At 42.2% G+C, this 21,992-nt stretch overlaps 1 protein-coding gene across 1 annotated transcript in view; it reads left to right on the top strand.

Moving 5' to 3' along the window:
• The first annotated feature begins 2,469 nt into the window (after positions 1-2,469).
• LOC133386825 (waprin-Enh1-like) overlaps positions 2,470-21,992 on the top strand; it is a 44,691-nt gene continuing 25,168 nt past the window's right edge. Inside the window, exons 1-2 of the mRNA XM_061630593.1 lie at positions 2,470-2,598; positions 4,844-4,992. Coding sequence (XP_061486577.1) covers positions 2,511-2,598; positions 4,844-4,992 — 237 coding nt within the window. The 5' untranslated portion in view covers positions 2,470-2,510. The remainder of the gene's footprint in view (positions 2,599-4,843; positions 4,993-21,992) is intronic.

Genomic DNA, 21,992 nt, shown 5'->3' with positions numbered 1-21,992 from the left:
CAAGCAATAGGAGCAGGTAGGAATGCATAGGATGATCTTGGAAGACAAACAGGATGTCGTAAGGAGCAAGAGATCTGGAGGGTCGCAGTGATTTCTCGGTGCCCCAATGTAAAGCTACGTGTTACTTTCTTCTCCAGAATTGGAGGCACAGACAAGTAAGGGTGGAAGCATTCCTGGCTCTAAAGCAGAGATGGGAAACCGCAGGCCTGGGGAGCCAAATGTGGTCACCCCTCCAGGCCTCTGTTTAGCCTTTGAGACTCTTCCCAGAGCATACAACCTCCCAAGCCACACTCCTCAGCAGACTTTCTTTGCCTGGCTGAAATGTGTCTTTGAACTGTGAGAATGCCTCTTGCCTGTCTGGATGGAGAGAGGTTTATGCAAAAGCCTCTGGCTTTCTCTAGAGAAACCTCTCTAAGAGTCACACCCACTGTTTCACTTGCTTGTGTGTCTGACCCCATCTGCTAGTATTGGTATGCAGCCCCAGAAGGCTGTCCATGAGGAAATGTGACCTTCAGGCTGAAAAATACCCATGGACCAAACAAACCAGAAAGGGGAAAAGGTTTGCATGCAAAAAGGTGGAGTTTGGGTCTTGCAAGACTTTAGATGAGTGGGACCTGTACAACATGAATGGCAAACAAAAGTGAGAGAAGTGGCACACAGTGGTTACCTGTCCTGTAGAGAGATAAGCAGAGAGAAGCGGTTTCTTGGGATTTTGCCATGATCTGCTGGTGCACTGCTATGGGTGGGTTTGGGGATCTCAACAGAGGTTTGGCTGTTGATTTGGGTGGGGAGGGGTGTCCTTTCAGAACAGCTAGCTACCCCTCTACATTGAGGACCCACAAACGGTCCTCAATGATCTCCATGTCTGGACAAGGCTAAGTCTGAGTAGCCACATCTAATTCCAATCTGGGTTCTATGGAACCTTCCAGTAATGTTCACAAATAGAAAAGGCTTCCTTTTGGGGAGACACTGGCTGGTGCTTTCCCACAAGGATCCTCACTAACCTGAAGTAAAAACAACAAACATGGTTTAGAAGCAATGGAAGGGAGAGGAGGTAAGGGGTCTTGCTATGAAAGGAAAGGTCTTGCTCCTGTAGCAATCCAGGGTCAAAGCAAACTTGGAGAAAGAGCAATATATACCAGCCTGTCAAGTGCCAAACCCATGAGAATGAACAAGCTGGGGACTAAGGTTTTCTTAGTTATAGGGAAGGGGGTTTCTGAGGGGCATGGGCTCTGACGCAGAGGATAATCTTGTTAAGAACAGGACTTGATAGAATCAGAGCTTGGAAAAGTTACTTTTTTGAACTACAACTCCCATCAGCCCCAGCCAGCATGGCCACTGGATTGGGCTGATGGGCGTACATGACAAAAGACAGCTAATGATCTGTCATAAATCAAAGGACATAGGCTTTCCTACCACAGAGTTGCGGCACAGCCCAAAGAGGTGTCTCTTAACCAATCAGACAATGCTTTAAGGTATCACTATGTGCACTGCAAGGATTGAGCTCCTCTGGAACACAAAGGTGTTTACATTAATCAGGGTGGAATATGCTTGCTGGAGAAAATCCAGCAGAGGATAATCTTGTTAAGAACAGGACTTGATAGAATGGACATTACATGACAAAAGACAGCTAATGATCTGTCATAAGTCAAAGGACATAGGCTTTCCTACCACAGAGTTGCGGCACAGCCCAAAGAGGTGTCTCTTAACCAATCAGACAATGCTTTAAGGTATCACTATGTTCACTGCAAGGATTGAGCTCCTCTGGAACACAAAGGTGTTTACATTAATCAGGGTGGAATATGCTTCCTGGAGAAAATCCAGGAGCAAGGGATAATTAATGGCCAAATGAGAGATGCTAGCTTCATTAGATATGCCACCAATTCTGGGGAATTAATTAGAGATGCACTAACTGTTGTAATCCATGCAAAAGTCCATTCCAGGTCACTGCAGGGAAATTCCCCTATGTAGCAGCCACTTTGGTGAAGATCTTTGGTTGAACCTACAGGAACAACCCCTAATAAAACGATACTTGACTTGAGCTTCCTCTGATTATAAGCACTGTCACTGTGCTCGGAGCAAAGCCAAATTACACACGTAGTCTTGAGGCATCTTTCACAAGAAGGAAACTAAGTTGTACAGAATGGTGGAAAGGTTATTTCCTAGTAATTTTGGTCCACTTTTCCCAAGCTGATCTTCTCCAGATGTTTTGGACTACAACTCCCATCAGACTCACCCTTATACTAGCTGGGGCTGATGGGAGTTGTAGCCCAGGACATCTGGAGGGCACCAAGTTGGGGAAGCCTATTGTAGATTATCATCTGTTTATTCTAGCGTCTACTGTTGCAACAGGTGACAGAGATGGAAAATACTATACAACACAATTAGCAAGATACACCAGCTAGGTATGAGGGTGTGAGATGATATAATCTCCTGACCCAGCCCTACCAATATAAATACTGACCTGGCTCAGTCCTACTACGCAATTAGATCTGATCTCTGCTAACACCATGAAGACATTAGGTGTGTTTCTTCTTGTGAGCATCCTAGTTGTTTGTTTGGAGATGCCAACTGCATCTGGTACAAGTGTGCCAAAAGGTAAGTCCCAAGAAAAACCCCTGCTACAAGGGGTAATCCAGGATACAAGAAAGCTGCCAAAGATGGGCATTCTTTTTTCATCATAATTCCATCCTATGTAACAAGATTAAGGCAGGGTTAGCCAAGATGTTGTTGGACTCCAACTCCCATCAGTCTCAGCCAGCATGGCCAATGGTCAGGGATGATTGGGGCTGTAGTCCAACAAGATCCAGACGGCAGCATATTGGCTACATCTGGTTTAAGGGATGCCTGCACAATTTGTGACTCACCAAGCCAAACATCCATCAAGCTGTCTAGGGTAGAGCCTGATGGGGTTCTGACAGGTGAGATGGTGGAGACTGGTGGTTTGGGAGGGAGTGGAGTCTGAGAATTTGGCTGGTCAGGGAGTAGGGGTGGGGTGAGTCTAATTAGTACCAGGATAAAGTGGTTTTTTTAAAAAGCCAGCAGCCCTCCCATCTTCAAATAATTTGTGTTCAATCGAATATCTGATACTGAACCCACTGGCAAAATAATGGCTTGGCGGGTAAATACTAGACAGTTGGCAATTCTAGCTATGCCAGGAGCATGTTCTTAACACTGAACATGCTTCAAGATAGCTCTCCTCCAGTTCTGATGTTTTCTGTAGCTTGCCTTGACCGATAACCTCCTCCTGCTTTTCTGCAGAGCAAGTGCCCCAGTTTCATGTGTAATGGTAACTGGTGAATTTCCCCACTGCTATTTCAATTTGGAATTAAACCCAACCAATAAAGCTATTTCCGGGGGGGGGGATATGTCAGATACCTCTGATCCCAATTCTGACCTCATCACCACCCTGATGATATCATTGAAAATATCAAGGGCTGTAGCTCAGTGGCTCTGTATACAGTATTCCGAGGTTCACTCCATGGCATCTCCAGGCAAGGCTGGGAGAGGATCCCTGTCTGCAACCCTGGAGAGCCACTGGGGATCTCCCCAACTCCCTGTGGGCCATTTCAACTGCAGGCTTTCTCTCAGTACTGATCAGCTGATTGATGCTGACAGCAAGCATCCCTTGCCAAGGAACAATGGCAAGCACTTAAGGTTCCCAATTGTTCCTTGGCAGCTGTGTTTCTACCTGCCCCATACTTAATGTTACATATGATGTGAGGTGTGGGGCATGTGGTCATAGTATTGGGGGGAAAGGCCTCATAGGCAAAACTGGAACCTGTGCTGGGCCGAATTAGTCCCACGGCCAGAGACTCTTCATTGCTGATGTAGACAATACTGAGCTAGATGGACCAATGGCCAAGTATAAGGGGTAAGTCACCTTCCTATGTTCCTAATGCATGGGTCTGATACCTCTCTCAACACCGAGTGAGGACCAAACCCTTGGGAATCCCCAAACCACATGCCTCGAGGTGTTCTCGTCCTCTCCAGTGGTGGAAGCACAGAAGGAGGCAGGGATATGTCTCTTTGTCTTCCTCCCTGTCTGTCTTCTCTCCCTTCTTCTGGTGCCCCTCCCTGATCAGAACTCCCCTCCCTACTAACTTACCTGGCTATGCTAGTGGTTGTCAGGCACGGAGGTTTCTCTCTTCCCTTTCCCACATGTTTACCCTGCTGTGGCCATCATCATAAGTGTGGCAGGGATGCTTTTTCAAAGGGAACCAGGTACTCTGTGAAACTACTTTACTCAGCCTCCTTAGCACATGATGCTGCCCTTAACAGTCTTTCAAGTACCATGGATTGGAGGAAGCAGGGGTAGGGAGAGAGAGACTTTCCTATTTGACACCACAATTGCTAGAGGCAGGTAACTGAGTCAGGAGAGATGGGAATTTTTCTCAGATAATTTAAGGCAGCGGGGATGGGAAAAACTATGAGAGTAATGGCATGGCTCAATTTAGAAATGTGGAAAACTTGAGGAACACATCAAATTCATATGCTGACAACAGAAAAGTGTTGGCATACAACAGAAAATTGTTTGCACTTTAGCAATTTATGATTTCTATATACTTGGCTATCGATACTTGGGTGATGACCAGTTACCTGACACTGCAACGTCTGGGAACATTTTCTAGGGAAGGTGAATATCAGACTCTGAAATCTGATGTAGGATTAATTGGGAGTTACAGCTTCAGTCAACCACATTGTGATCCAGATTAAGGGATTTGCAGGGCAGGAGAGAATGCATCACTATGGAACAGTAATTCTAGTACAGCGTCTGGGCAGGTTGAGATGAGTCTAAGATGCATAACAATTATGAACTCCACGTTTGTTCTTTCTGTTACAGAGAAACCAGGATCCTGTCCAGTGGTTACTGTAAGATGCCGGATGCTCAATCCCCCTAACCAATGCAATTCTGACTCCGAATGTCCCAGCTCCAAAAAGTGCTGCGAAGGGATTTGTGGAAAAGAGTGCATGCCACCAGTGTCTGGTACTGTATGCAACAAGTTTATTGTATTATGTTAATGCAGGGCACGTTTTACCAGAGATACTAGTGCTTATCTTCTGGGTGGTGATGATATGGGTTGCTCCTTAAAGGAGAATGAGTCAAGAAATGGAAAGTGAGATTGACTGCATCCCAGCATGCTAAAAATGTTCCAAAGGTGGATGGCTGGGGAAGAAGAGGCATAACCGTATAGTATGGTACGGGTGACCAATGAGATGCCTTCCAGACATTTCAGACTACAGCACCAGCCAGCATGGCCAATGGTTAGGGATGATGGGAGGTGCAAGGGACCCACATTGGCTAGACCTGTATTATGTAATGCAGCTAATGGTGGAGAATGGTGGGAGTCCTTTCCTTTTGGCTTGCAATGGAAAATGAGCACTCTTAGCACTACCAAAGGCTCCCTGCCCTCCTTCATAACTGCAGGGCCTTTCTACAGATCAGGGTGATGCCTCTCCAGAATGGTCCAGAGCTTGGAAAAGTTACTTTTTTGAACTACAACTCCCATCAGCCCCATCCAGCACCATGCTGGCTGGGGCTGATGGGAGTTGTAGTTTAAAAAAGTAACTTTTCCAAGCTCTGCCAGAACCACTTTGTTTATGCCCATGGCATTCTTTCAGCCTGCATCCTATGGTTGCTGGAGATCAAGAGCAGGAGGGCAGTATTGTGCTCTCATGTCCTGCTTGTGAGCTTCCCATAGGCATCTGTTTGGCCACTGCGAGAACAGAATGTTGGACTAGGTGGGCTTTTGATCTGATCCAGCAGAGCTCTTTTTACGTTAACACCGTTGGTTGTGAAACAGTCCATCTGAATCTTTGCCAAGAACTGCTGTTCTTGGAAGGTTTGGAGACGATGTGTAAACCTACAGCAGTTGTGATTGTGTCCACACATGCGTCTAGGAAGGAAACCTACACCCTGCCATGAGGAGGTCACAGGAATTGACCTAGAAGGGAGGATAAATCTGAGACAGTTTCTGTCTGCATTCTGTTTGTTTGTTTTAAAGACACATATTCCATCTTTCAGTTCCCAAGGCAGCTTATACTTAAAATAATAAGTTATTCAGTCAATACAATAAAACTAGAGAGCATTATAGCCAATGAAAGTAAGACGGCTTCACATTAACACCAAAACAGAGCAGGGGGGACAAATTTAGCATAGACCAAATCAATGCCTGACAAAATAAAGCCATCTTGACCGTACATCTAAAAATCAGAAGAGAAGGTGGTAACCGTCTGAGCCTCCTTAGGAAGGGATTTCCACGGTATCATAAGAACATATGAAGGACTCTGCTGGATCAGGTCAATGACCCATCTAGTCCAGGACTCTGTTTTCACAGTGGCCCAACAGATGCCTACGGGAAGCCCAAAAGGAAGACTTAAACACAATAGCCACTCTCCCCACCTGTGATTCACAGCACAACTGAAAAGGCCTACCCCTGTGCTGGACATGGAGCAAGGCCTCAGATTTGGAACACAGTGTATGGGAAGACTCAGAAGGAAGAAGGCAGCCCTTCAAATATCCTGGCCTCAAACCGTTTATGACCTGGTAGATAATAAGTAGCACTTTGAGTTATGCCTGGGAATAAACTGGAAGCCAGGGCAAATTATATAAGACTGGAGTACCAGAAGGCACCAGAGATCACACTGGCCCCTACATTTTGTGCCAGCTTCAGTGTCTTAATGCTTTTCAAAGGCAGCCCCACATAGATTCCATTGCAGTATTCCAGCTTTGGCTTTTACTAGATGTCATTGCTTTATTTGTGCATGTTTGTGTCTATGTGGGTATGTATACATGTGCACACATGTGGATTTAAAACCTACTTTATCAGGAAGAATCCCTGTGCTACGTGATCTTACAATCTACATGTCTGAGATGGAATTTTAAAACCATATCACATCTAGGGGTTGTAGCCAACTACATTTTACTCAAAGTAGACCCATTGCAATTGGTAGACCTAAGTTAGTCATGTTCATTAATTTCAGTGGGTCTGTTCTGAATATGGCTAACACTGGATACAACCCATTATGTGTAGTATTAGTGTTCACATTCACTGGAAGGATCAGGTTCCACTGGAAGTAATATATGAGGCATGATGGTATTGTCTTGACTCTCCTTTATCTGTTGTATAGCTGTTGGTCTTGGTACAGAAGAAGCTAATCCCAGGTGGAACAGATCGAGGAAGCATCCTGATATTATTCTGGCCTCCTCTTCTCTTCTTCTTTCAAAGCAATTCATTATTATTCATGGTTCATGAATATTACATTGCAGCTATATATTACTGCAGATCCAACCATGGATATTAATAACTTACTTATGAATCTAAATGTGGACCTACTGAAGTACTGTGTTTATGCTCTTGGTGCTTATTTAGATCCTGGGACCTTCATCAGAGCCTTACCATGACACAAGAATGAGAAGTTATTATGTGCATGAGAGCAGCCAAGGCAAACAACTCTTCCCTTGCATTTCAGGCAGGGCATGAGGATTGTGCAATACATACCAATCCATGCAAAATGTGGATAATTTCCACACACTCTTACTATTGCTTTAATGGTAGCATTTAATCCAATAGATCTTTCCTTCCTCTTTCTTTTAGCATAAATTCTTGTTTCACTGATGGACACCAAGGAACAATAAGAGTACTATACACCAGCAGCAATAACAACATCACCTGTTTCACCCATGGCCGTTATTGTGATTGGGAGTCACCAGCCAATGATTCACCTCATGTGAAGGAGGAAAATCCAGTGGGATGATTCATAGATCTGGATCTTTGGAAGCAATACATCTAACCTGATTACTGATCACCATCAATGTTTGAGGGAGTAGACTTTTAAGTATTTGATGACCATGATATGGGGAGGGAAATGCTACACTCTGTATTTATGTCTTCAGCTTCTAAAGAAATGTGTATTCCATGTCAAGCTAATTCTTAGGATAACATTCTGCTGATGTACCATCTAGACAAACAAAGAAAATAAACTAATATCCCAAACAGAGCTGAGCTAGAGCAGCTTGCTTTTTCGTGTTGGCCTTTCATAAAAATTGCTTTCCTTCAAAGCAGGCTGGTGGCTCCAATGTCAGTGGGCAGTGAATCCACTCTGGATTTCAGTCTGAACTTTCAAGGAGCTGTCCAGGGTGCTCCAGCTCAGGAATGCTGAGTAAACTATCACTGATCTAAAGTTGCCAAGGGTGTGCCTATTTATTTTACATACTCTCACTTTCTAATTACCAGTAACTATATGTTTGCATCTCAATGCCATTCAACTCTCACTTCATACTTTTCTCCTTTATATACCTGCCTACTAAGACTTCATGCATCTGAAAAATGGACTTTAGTCCATGAAAGCTCGTACTGTAATAAATTTGTTTGTCTTTAAGATGCCTCAAGACTCTGTTATTCTAACAAAAATTTGCTTGCCAGCATCAAAAGCAGTTGCTTCTGAACTTGGAGTTGTGACGATACCTGATAACCTTAGCCGTTCAGCAGTATTCATTTTGTGGCAACTGACCAAGTCAAATTGGATGCTCTGCTAGTGACCAAACCTAATGCTCTGTGACTGATCAATGCATGTGATTAATAAGAAAAGGCATCTTTGCTGGTGCATGGCAACTCAGTCTTTGTGTCCAACAGATTTCTACTTGGGCTAATGTTTCAGAACCATATATGCCTGCTGGCCTACCTATCTTGTCTAACCCGGTAGTTCCCAAAATTCCATTATAGTCTAGCACTGCCAGGAAAGAACTCAGATGAAGCTACACATGAACAATGTCTGGTGTCATGAGGTGCATGAATTGGACATACAACAAAGAGATTATGGGAATTATACAGGTTCCACATCCCTAGAGTAGTGGATCTGGCTGGCTGCTTCTGGGAGAAGAGGGGGCAGAAGTGAGAAGACTAGAGAAGTCAGCTTAGAGCTTTCCGTTTCTCTCAGTTTCTTATTTTTCCAGTCTAAAGTTCAGTTTGCCACATTTCTGCATCAGTTTTATATAGCTATCTATATCTGTATTTTATAGACACATTGTTGTATGCAGTTTTGCCTTGTAGGAAATTTTTTGCAAGCAATTTCCCCTAATATAATGCATTTTTGTATGTTAATTTTCACCACTATATGCATTTTTATGTACACTTTAAAGTGTGCATTTTTGTTCACATTACTTGGTTGGGGAACTGCATTATGTGGAGAAGTGTAAAACTCAAAGGATGACTGAACTTCAGTTTGCATAGCATTTCAGAAAGTGTGAATTAGGTAGGATCACCTATGAATGTGAACTGAATTTCTTCCCCTAGCCCCTGGAATACAGTAGGGCCCCACTCATATGGCGGGTTACGTTCCGGACCCCTGCTGTAAAGCGAAAGCCGCTGTAAAGCAGAACTCATTGAATAGAATGGTGCACGATGCCTGAAAACTGCCGTAAAAGTGGAACAAGCGCCATATGAGTGGGGCTTTAGTCTAATTGCATCTAATTGAGACCGCTGTATTAGCAAAGTGCTGTAAAGCGGGGCCCTACTGTACCTCCTTTTGCTCTTTCTGTCCTTAGTGCACTGATGATGGAGCACTGACCACAGACTTTTCCACTGCTACTAGAGGGAGACATAAGACAATTTCCTTCCACCTAGAGAGAGAGAGAGAGAGAGAGGGATCCTGTGGTCTCTTGGAAGCTTTCCTGAACAATAGGATTACCTCCCCTTCCCAAATACTTATTACTCCTTGCCTTGTATTTAAATAAAAACATTATTTTGAAATTGTAGTTCAGGCTTTCAAGCATTGCCTTGTGACCACTAATACGTTACAAAGGGCTGAGCTAGATTTTGCACTGCAAAGAAAACTTACAGGCACTCATAGGATATCTATAAGTATTTCCCGTAGGCCACATAGTAGCTTGGGGATGATTTTAATTGAGAAATTGGCAGATGAGAAAGGGTTAAAACTTCCTCCCCTAGCATGACACTTGAGATCCCTTGTGTTTGTGCTTTTATTAATTGGGGGGGGGGACTGGAGAACACTCTAGTCACAAATATCTCATGTTACATCTATTTGGGCCCTAAAACCTGGGCCTTCTTGCTGCCAGGGGTTTTGCAGAAGGGATATATTTGCTTCCAGAGAGATGTCTGTAGGTTCCTGTAGGAGAAGGGAGTACATCACAAGACTAGAATAGCATGAATTTTTTGACCTTGCACTAGTAATGGGCTCCGTTTCTGCAATAATCAGATTTACCATTGGATTAATTATTATTTCTGATATTCTCTGTCTTTGTGGAGAGAATTTTGAGGTAGCAACTATCTATGCTTGATTTCTGATTAATTCTTCTTCTTTTTCTCTTTTTTCTTTTTTTTTAAATTTGAAATCATCAGTAGTGTGAGTGATACTTTTATCGATCTACTTTCTCTGTGACCTCTTCAAATGTGTATTCACTGATGTCAGTGAAGTCTTGATTGTAACTGACAGACAGAAAGCATCAGGGGGAATGATGTGTTGATTGTAAGCAGCAGGCGGGAAGAACTGACTTGATTTACGTTAATCTGCTGTGCAATGCACCTGAAAAGGAACATAAACAGGCAATAATTACAAGGTTCAGAATAAAGATCGATACCAGTGGAGACTCATGAATAAATAGCGATTATAATATTGAAAATTCTCTGCAAAGCAAAAAAAGAATCGGAGGAAATCGGAAAAATGAAAATATATCAGAGGAAAAAGGAATTGGGTTGTTAACCACTGAGGGGGCACAATTAAAAATGAAACATAAAAAGGAGAGGATTCCATCACTACCTCACACCTATTTGAGATTGGAATATACAGCAGAGGAGTTCAGAAATGAATAGTTTGGTAAGTCAAGTGGTTGAAAGAATAAAGAAACTTCAGGTTTATTTTTCCTGGGAAATAAAGCCATTGTGAGTACAGACATACCTGTGACTGTTATGGAGCTATGAGGTTAACACTAACTCAGGAGAAGGAGGAAGGAAGTATAGCACCAGAAAAACTGTACACCGCCCTGGGAGCTTATTGCTATAGGGCGGTCTAAAAATGTAATAAAATAAAATAAATAAATAAATAAATAAAACAACACACATATTAACAAGAAGTTACTAAGAAGGAATCAGTAAGGGAAGAATAGGTTGGCTTTCTGTCTACTGATCCTCACCACTGGTTCATGTTACTTGTTAGAAGTGCTGGTGCTTTTACTCGTAACACCATCAAAGGGCTGGGCTCCACATTACATACAAATGAGGGACACAAAACCCAAAATGACAGCATTTTTTCCTAAAGAAAGTAGCTTTGCAAGGGGGCAATCTGGAGCACAGAAGAAAAAATGGTGATCCATCCCCCTCCCTGTCAATTCCTTTTCTGCTGCAAGTCTTCCCATCTGACAGCTTCATTTCCCCCCTGAGGTCTGAAATGTGTGTTGCATTTTGAACCAGATGGAGGAATTTCAAACATTACCCCCCCACCCACAAACAGAACTGCAGCCTAAAGTGGCACATTCCAGAAAAACTTTACCATTTGAATTTGCTGGCTGTATAAATGGACACCTCTATGGTTGCCCTGGCAGAGCTGTCAGTTCATTGGCACCCCAAAATCCTCTGAATCTGGGTACTTTTTTCTCATTCTGAAGAAAGCAAAATTTAGCTGCATCAGTGTTCCAAGAAATAGCTGCCACTATCTAGATCTTTCGTTGCCTACCTCCTTCTGTTAGTAATTCCTGTACTTATTTCCTAATATATTGTGCACTCTACGAACTAAACTGCTAAGGGACCTCTCTCCTTGGATCATGTTTACATACTTATATAAAACCTGTTCAGTTTCCCTTCACAGGGCAGATAGCAACTTTGCAAGGGGCTATCTTAATTAGGAAAATCAGAACAATCTGAATCAGGTCCCCCACAGTTACTATTAATTCTTAAAAGACTTTAAGAGATCCCAATCTAAGGTCTTCAACTTCACATCTATTTGCAGTCCACCTACTGTCTTTCAGATTTCTCCTGTGGGCATTGACCCAGAGGTCAGCTTACGATATTGGGGAAATATACTTCCTTATGTGATACCATCTTTTACTACACCTTTGAAATCAATTATTAACTGATCTCTGTACTGCTCTGCTAGGATCACACTGTTTAAGAAAATGCTACAGACTTGTCTTTTCTCCTAGGTTTTCTCCATGTCTTCATCTTTCCTTTCCTTATCTCCCTTTCCTTTTCCTTCATTTCCCTTGCTGCCAATTTCACATCATTTTAGACCAACCTTTCCCAACCTGTGCCCTCCAGATATTTTGGACTATAATTCCCATTATCCTTGACCAGTGGACATGTTGGTTGGAAGTTGTAGTCCAGAACATCTGGAGGGCACCAGGTTGGGAAAGACTGTCATATATGAATCAATCCACTGATGTTAACAAATTTTATCTCCAAGCATCAATAACTAAATGACAGAAGAATAAGCTCAGGTACACCTGGGTACCCTGCTATCCAATTTGTAAAACACCAGGTGAGAGCTAATCATTGTTAGTAGTGATGTAGACCAGGGATTCCCAAACTGTGGTCCATGGACCACTGTTGGTCCACGAGCTTCATTCAGGAAGTTCACGGCATGTGACGTACACTTGTAATTTGCATTCTATGGAATTCAAATTGTAATACAATAAAATAAAGTAGAAATAAAAGAAGCAATCAAAATACAATTAAAAACCATACAGCACTAGCACAGCATATTACAATAATTATAACAGGCAGAAAATCATTAAGTGTTCCACCAAGACCCTCAGAAATTTTCACATGGTCCGTGGGGAAAAAGGTTTGGGAGCCGCCGATGTAGATAATTGTTCTTCAGTATGTGTGGTGAGGCTCAGATTGAATACCAGCATGAAAAGGGTGGTCTTGCTGTTAAAGGCCAGTGATCAATTCTTGTTAATTTTAGTTGATTCATATATTATATCTTTTAAACTTGACTTGTATCACAGATTCTCTCACACACAGCCAACATAGTGCTGTGTATAATATGCAATTCCTTCACAAACCACTGCATACATGTGTTTTTATGCAAATCACGGGGAATATCAACTTGGAGGAAAGTGTTACTTTGCTTGAAAGTAACTTTCTCCAATGTGTTATTCCACCTCCCATGAATTATTTTCATTATATTGGATGGCTAGGGGCCAGATATAGCTAAAGACCTTGTGTAGTGGGTTCGCATATTAATGGGCTCAATGGCAGTGCATTGTGTATTTGTATTGCATATTTATCTAAAAATTGGTTTAGTTGCAGGGTAGGGAACATTTTTGAGCCCAAGGGCCACATTCTCTTGTGGGCAACCTTTCAGGAGCTTCATGCCAGTGGTGGATGGGATAATGAATGTGAAAGTTTATTGAATGCCGGAGAGACTGCCAGGGGTGTAATCCGGGGTCGTGGAGGGTGGTAGACCCCTTCCTTTTTTGGGAGCAGGGTCCCAGCAAGTTCTCTATGTACAAGCCAATAAGCATGAAATGGGAGCATGTTAGCCGCAGAGAAGAGTCTTCTCACTTGGCTAACAACATTTTTGCTAGTCCTTTCATTCTGACCAATCAGAGGGAAAGGAGATGAGTCAGTCACTGAGAAGACTCTTCTAAGTAGCTAACATGTGTCTCCCCTTTCATGCTGATTGGCTCCTAGGGTAAGTGAAAAGGGAACTTCATGGCAAAGCATCTTGGTCTCCCAGATTCTAGTCTCACACTTGGTTTCATTTCAGAATTCTTAAAATTAAAATGTTTCTGGCTACATTTAGCCCCTAGAGAGAGAGCGTTTTGGAGGGGGGGGCTATGCACACAGCAGTTTTATTCTGGTCCTATAATCCTGTAATTACAGAAGAGATGGTGAATCCTGGGGTGTGGCTGTGAGGCGCTGTGGTATAACTATCATAAAGAGACCGTGCACTTCTTAATTTGCCACTACACTACTGGAGACTACAGAAGGCTAATAGCGACTCTTTATTGTCTGACAAACTGACTCAGACCTTGTGCTTCAGTCCCTCAATTCTACTTTGTTTCACTTTCCATTAAGGATCGGGGAGAACACTGATTCAGATCATGTTTAAAGCCGAATCTCTTAAATTCGCACTTCCCAAAACAAAGCCATCTTTCAAAATTTGCATTTATCTGAATTTTGTGATGCAGTTCTTTAACCAAACAATATTTACACAAATGCATATACATTATTAGGGGAAAGTGTGCATAAAAAGGAATACATCAGTGAAAATAACACACAATAACACACAATTAGGAGAAAGTGCTTGCAAAAATGCATACATAAGTCAAAACTGCAGACAAAAATGTGTTTATTCGGATAAATTGGAAGTTATAAAAGTTAAGATTGCGCTTCCTTTGGAAAATGGAACTCTTGTGCAAACCATGATAAATGAGAAACTGAGAGAACCAAAATTGACAGAGCCTTCCATCTCTACTTTCCATGCAGTACCATGTAGGGCACTCCCTTCTTTCAGGATCACATTTTGCCACAGTGACTCTTGTCTTCGTACAGTAGGGTACAGTACATCCATGCAAAAGTAAGTGGTTTCTATGTATATCTCTCTCGTCCCCATCTAGGCAAGCTAGAAGCATTTCTTATGCATCAACTTTTATAGTTCATTTCTGCTAGGCAAAAAAGGTGGAGCATGGCTTGGGGTGAGGGGGTGTGGCTTGGGGCGAGTTCTGAGGGCGAGATGGAGAGGCTTAGCATTTGGCCTCTGGTCCTGAAGTCGCCCACCCCAGGTTTAGTGATAACTTATATACCTTCTTAGATGACTAAGGCCACATTCACACCTTACATTTATTCCACTATTATTCACTTTAAATAGTCATGGCTTCCCCAAAGAATCATGGGAAGTGTAGTTTTTGATGGGTACTGGGAGTTGTTAGGAGACCCCTATTCCCCTTATAGAACTACAGTTACAAAAGTTCTCTGGGAAGAGGGACTGACTGTTACACCACTCTTTAATTTGTGAGGGGAATAGGAGTTTCCTAACAATTCTCAGCGCCCTACACAAACTACACTTCCCAGGATCCTTTGAGGGAAGCCATGATTATTTAAAGGGGAATAATAGTATAATAAATGTATGGTGTGAATGTGGCCTTTGTCAGCACTAAGAATGGAGGAGAAATTAATTTAATTTGAATCTACTCGGTTACATTTCCTGAACTAATATGTGAACCAGTACATAGATATTCTTTGTAACTGGCAACTCTCTGAACTTTGCAATGTAATTCTTCAACTAAAAACATGTGTATATTTTACGAGAGATGCACACAAAAATGCATACAATCTGCATATATACTAAAAAAAAAAATAGACATGCAAAAATGGGGCGAACTGAAGATTGCACAGGGGAAAAAAAAGAGAAACACCATGGCTGACAGATTCATCTATTCCTAATCTGTGGTGAATCTGTCTCTTCTTTTTTGTAAAATGCAGCCTTGCAACTCCCTTGCTTGTAGGCTTACAGTAGAAGATTTGAAATGTTGAACAAGGAAAATCAAAGATAAAGAAAGGGAGAGATGAGGAGGAAAGATGAAGAAAAAGACGAAAGATGAACAAAAGACAGGTCTTGTTACGACATGTGCTCTTGGGAACCTGAGTGTGTGAATTTGCCACCCTCATGTCCCATGAAACACACCTCCTTGAGAGGAGGGGATCTTTTGCTAGGGATAAAAACAAGCGCTTTGCCCTGAAATGTGCTTAAATGGTGTATATATTTAACCCAAGAAATGCAGGTCCAAACCAAAATAAAGCAAAGCTTGATTTTATTTAGAGAAAGAGTAGGAAAGCATTACAGAATTACTTGGGTGCATGGCAGCATTAATCATTAATATCCTAACCCATTCATAACTTTAAACTAAAGAAATCAAAGGACCCTATTACTATAAGAGGTGAAAGGTAGGAGATATTACCTATCCTATGCCCTGAATGGGCGGTTGAATACAGCTGAAGCTATGCGGAAGAGCTCTGATCCAAAACCAGGAAGGAATCTCTTGGTCTCAAGGTTTTGCACCGAGACCCAGAGTCTCCCCCGGTTCTGTCCCTGCAGTCCTTGATGCGTTCCTTGAGAGCGTCGTACACGTGTGTCGGAGCTCTGGTGTTCCTCAGCCCCCCTTTTTTTTCTTTCTTCCTCTCCTCCCTCCTTTTCTACCTTCAAGCCTCGGTTTTAAAATACTTGTTTTCCTCTCTCCCCCTCCTGCCAAGGAGGGTATGAAAGTCTGGTGATGTTGTGTATGTGTGTGTGTATCTCTAACTGACCCTGACAAACTAAGCTCCTAACAAACAATGGGATTCACTGTGGGTGAGGGAAATTTGCCAAAGAACAAGATAACAATTATGCAGAACATTTATGCCGTAGCTTTAGTTTGTATCTTAATTTCTGCCCTTGTTACTCTTCGCACAAAACCTCGTGGGAAAGCATAACCAGCCATACCATTAGGTGTGGGGTGTGGGGTGGGAATTGTAGTTTAGCAGGCTCCATGGCCTTGCCTCGTAACAGTCTGCAGCATTTTCTTGAACTGCACAATCCTAGTGGAGAGGCATAGGGGTGACTTCATGGATAGGGCAGAACAAGATGGGCAACACGTAAGGAAGGAAGTAGAGTTTCCCCCTACAGGAGAGGAGAAACCTGAAAGACAATTCGAGTCCTGCTAATAGGTGTGACACAACAAGAGATACGTGATTAAGATCAGATTCACTTGCATTTCTTAAAAAAAAAATAGTGCTGTGGGAGCCTGGTTTCAATTGTGGCTGTTGCCCTGGGGGAGGTTTTGTTTTCTTCTCCACAAGTGTGTGTGTGTGTGGGGGAAGTATAAGAGAGGAATTCCTGATGCTAAAGAACTGGCAGAGCTGCCAGGATTTTTACCACCCAAGCAACCATATGAGGCCCATGCATTTATGCAATCAGCAGCATAAAAGTTCTTCCTGGACTTGGCCACTTAAGGCAATTTAGCTATTTCTGTTGATGGGCTGCTGCAGCCAATTTTATCTTGTTGGGCAGGATTTGAACAAGCAAAACACTACCTAGAGCCTAAAGTGGCTGACACCAGTAAAAGCTTCAGTTCAGTGATTGTGTAAACCTGGGATGGGGATCCTGTGGACCCCCAGATATTTCCGGACTGCAACTCCCACCACCTCTGAGATTGGGTATTCTGTCTGGAGATTATGGGAGTTGAAGCCCAACAACATCTGGATGACCACAGGTTCCCTTCCCTGGGGTAAACTGACCCTCATTTGCTACCCTTTTAAGTAGAATCCTTATCTCAGTCTGTGTCTGTGTTGGAATTGTTTTTAAAGATGTTTTTAGTGTTTTATCATTTGTTTGCCATCCTGGGCTCCTTCTGGGAGGAACTGTAGGATATAAATTTAATAAATAAATAAATAGCCATAGGGCAAATGGCCATCAACTGATTTCACAAGCATGGCTGTCGTCTCTTGACGACCTTATCCATTTCTGTTCCTTGAACAGGGGGTTCTTCTAGGGCAGCCTTTCCCAACCAGTGTACCTCCAGATGTTGTTGGACCACAACTCCCATCAGCCTCAGCCAGCATTGCCAATGGTCCGGAAAGATGGGAATTGTAGTCCAGCAACATCTGGAGGCACACTGGTTGGGAAAGGCTGTTCTAGGGGTTCTAAGTTGTGGAATTCCCTCCCCCCTAGAGTTACCAGGTCTCCAGTTTTTGGCCGGAGTCTCTGTTTTTTTGGGGGGCCCTCCGGCTCTCCGGCTAGCACCCCTTAATCTCCGGACTCTCAGCTTCAATTTAAAAAAAATTAAGTTTCTAGGTGGTCTGTCTCTAGAACAATTCCTTGCTCTAGCTGCAACTCCCATCAGCCCAATCCAGTGGCCATGCTGGCTGGGGCTGATGGGAGCTGTAGTTTAAAAAAGTAACTTTTCAAAGCTCTGGCTGTAACCCCACCCTTTCAGGATTGTAACCAATGAAGCCAGGGTTGTGACTTGTTGATCCAGGCATGCCTAGGCTTAAATTCAACATCAGAAAATGGTGGCTTTAAGATTTTTGCAGTTTGCGTAAGTAATATGGCTTAACATTGTTTTTTCTCTTCTGTCCAAGAGTCAGACCCTGGGCTATGAAATATGAAAGTATTTAATCCAATATCTGCTTTTCTGGGAGTAAAGCAATTCTAATCTCAAGAGAGAAAGACCTCAATGGATGACTGAAGAAACTCTTAAAATGGTTAAAGAGAGAAGGAAAGCAAAAGCAAAAGGAGATAGAAACATGGTCAGAACCCTAAATGCAACTATACAGCGACTAGTAAGTAGGGACAAAGAAAACTGTTACAATAGTTATTGTATAGAAATAGAAAAGGACAACAAAATGGGAAAAACAAGAACCCTATTCCAAAAGATTAGAAAAATGAAAGGGAAATTTAAACCAAGAGTAGGGATGTTGAATAATCAACAGGGAAACACACTGACTGACCGAGATGAAATAAAAGGAAGATGGAAGCAATACACTGAAGAACTCTATAAAAGAGATGACAGGATGACAGATTCATTCACGGAGGAACCATATGATGAAGAACCAGAAATTTTAGAATGTGAGGTGAAAGCTGCTCTTAAAATTCTTGGAAGAAACAAATCACCAGGAATAGATGCCATACCAACAGAGTTGCTACAAGCTACTGAGACTGAATCTGTCCACATTTTGACAAAAATCTGTCAAGAAATATGGAAAACTAAACAATGGCCCACAGACTGGAAGCTTTAAATATATATCCCACTTCCAAAGAAGGGGGATCCCAGGGAATGCAGTAATTATCGAACTATTGCCTTAATATCCCATGCAAGTAAAGTAATGTTCAAGATTCTACAACAAAGGCTCTTACCATATATGGAGCAAGAAATGCCAGACGTCCAAGCTGGATTTAGAAAGGGAAGAGGCACCAGAGATCATATCACAAACATAGGGTGGATAATGGAACGGAGCAAGCCATTTCAGAAGAAAATCACCCTGTGCTTTATAGACGACACCAAAGCCTTTGACTGTGTAGATCATGAAAAACTATGGAATGCTTTAAAAGAAATGGGGGCGCCACAGCATCTGACTGTGCTGATGCGCAACCTATACTCTGGATAAGAGGCTACTATAAGGACAGAATATGGAGAAACCGGTTGGGTCCCCATCGGAAAGGGTGTGAGACAGGTGTATTTTATCACCCTACTTGTTCAATCTATACGCTGAACATACCATACGGAGAGCAGGATTGGACCAAGATGCAGGAGGTGTGAAAATTGGAGGGAGAAATATCAATAATTTAAGATATGCAGACGATGCCACACTCTTAGCAGAAACCAGTAATGATTTGAAATAAATGCTGATGAAAGTTAAAGAGGAAAGCACAAAAGCAGGACTACAGCTGAACATCAAAAAGACTAAAGTAATGACAACAGAAGATTTATGCAACTTTAAAGTTGACAATGAGGACATTGAACTTGTCAAGGATTATCAATACCTTGGGACAATCATTAACCAAAATGGAGACAACAGCCAAGAAATCAGAAGAAGGCTAGGATTGTGGAGGGCAGCTGTGAGAGAACTAGAAAAAGTCCTCAAATGTAAAGATGTATCACTGAACACTAAAGTCAGGATCATTCAGATCATGGTATTTCCGATCTCTATGTATGGATGTGAAAATTGGATAGTGAAAAAAGTGGATAAGAGAAAAATCAACTCATTTGAAATGTGGTGTTGGAGAAGAACTTTGCGGATACCATGGACTGCGAAAAAGACAAATAATTGGGTGTTAGAACAAATTTAACCAGAACTATCACTAGAAGCTAAAATGATGGAACTGAGGTTATCATACTTTGGACACATAATGAGAAGACATGATTCATTAGAAAAGACAATAATGCTGGAAAAACAAAAGGGAGTAGAAAAAGAGGAAGGCCAAACAAGAGATGGATTGATTCCATAAAGGAAGCCACAGACCTAAACTTACAAGTTCTGAACAGGGTGGTTCATGACAGATGCCGTTGGAGGTCACTGATTCATAGGGCTACTATACGTCGTAATCGACTTGAAGGCACATAACAAGAACAATTATTTCAGTTGGAGTTTAAGCGCACCTAATTTTCTGTGGATTAGATCATTATTCCACTTTGAATTAAATTAATTATAGTGTGTGTGCGAGTGTACTTCCAAATGTCTTGTCACTTCCTACTGCTTTCTATGAAAAGTGCCTGCCACACCCACACATGCAAGTAAATGAATGACAGGGTAACAGTCATAATGCTAATTATACAATGCTGAATGATGATCCTTAACACATAGCTAGAGTGCTTCTCAGGATGCATCTAATTTCTAATGCACAACAACTGATTTGTCACTTAGAAGGGACAATCAATCACTGAGATGAAGTTATTCTTGAAACAAAATGCTAAGAAAACTGTTTGACCTAGGAATCTGGTGCTGGAGGTGCGCATTTATTCAGTGCAGAAGTCTGCACACTGGGATGCACAAGCAGCACTGCCAGGTTGCAATTTGTTCTGTGCCTTTACAGTTGGGGTGAGGAACCTGTTGACCTCAGCATCATCCAGCTCTCCTAATGCTGTGGACCCATTCTTGCACTCTGGACTACCCCTCTGGGAATTCTTTTGTGAGAGTGAGCATGCAAGCTATGCAATCCTTCTGCAATGCTGGAAATGCCACCTTCCATTGACTCTGGTTTCCAGTTGACTGTCCATGGGCCAATGGCCCTCAACAGTAAAAGACGCTCCCCACCTTTGCTTTAAAGCTTTTTCTGCCCATTCCTTTCCCAGTTCTTTCATCCTCCCCCTTCCCCACCTACTGCAGCACATTTGGGGTTCTAGTCACTACCAAAAGGATGTGGGTATAAACAAAACAAATCTGGGGAAAGAACAGGTGGGAGAAACCACCGCTACTCCATCAGTAATTATTTAAAAAGTAGAGAGCAAATATCCAGGTATTTGCACTTATGTGTAGGTAGTATTTAAGGATTTATGGAATATGCTATTTCTAGCATTTTTTAAAAAAATACTCAATCCTTCTTAACAGCTAAATTCACTACTTGGAAAAAAGAAATCACTTAAAACTAAACTAGTCTTAACTGAGTTCCAGCTGAAGTTCATGAGACATCAAGAACAACTTTGATATAAGTGGTACATGTATCATAGTGGTAAGTATTTTATTAGCAAGTTACACATGGATTCAGTTAAATCAGACTCTCTGTGACAAGGCTGTTGTTTTTTAAGTTCCCCTAAATAGCTGTCATATAAATCGGGTGCAGTTATGCAACTAAGAAAGCCAAATGAAGGAGCCTGAAACACTTTTTTAATTTTTGAAACAACTGGTTTCGTTATGTGATATCCTGCAATCATGGCTGCTTCCCTCAATGACAGAGTTCTACAACTTCTTCATCTCTTGGTAGAGTTATCCATGCCGGTGATATTGAACCAAAATCTTCCTTCAGATGGAAAAATCAAGAGAACATACCATCACACATACACATACATACAAGGGAAGCTCTACATGTTCCAAGCCAGCCTTCTCCAACCTGGTACCCTCCAGATGTCTTGGACTACAATTCCCATCATCCCCGACTATTGGCCATGCTTACTGGGCAAATGTGACCTGTGGTCCAAAACATCTGGATGGCACCAGGCTGAGGAAGGGCTGGTCCAAGCTCTTTGACAGAACACCCATTGCCCCAGTCCAACGCTACACGTGTGCAGCAGTCAGGGCTTGCGAGCCACCCCAGTAACTTATATTTTACAAATTTGTATTCTGCCATTCAATTCAGGTATCTCCAGGATGGCTGACAGGCTAATTAAAAAAGTAAAATCTTCAAAGTACAACATATAAAACTACCACTACAGTAATAATAATAAAAAAGCAAGTATATTTGCAGTATAAATCCAGAGGCCGTGGGCAATAGGGCCATCCTCGCCTGACACCAAAAAGATATCAGGAGTAGGCATCAGACAAGTCTTAATGTAGAAA

This window comes from Rhineura floridana, chromosome 6, assembly GCF_030035675.1.
Source record: "Rhineura floridana isolate rRhiFlo1 chromosome 6, rRhiFlo1.hap2, whole genome shotgun sequence".
In the NCBI taxonomy this organism is placed as follows: domain Eukaryota; kingdom Metazoa; phylum Chordata; class Lepidosauria; order Squamata; family Rhineuridae; genus Rhineura; species Rhineura floridana.
The sequence above is the reverse complement of the archived record's forward strand: the minus strand, read 5'-3'. Positions and strand labels throughout refer to the sequence as shown.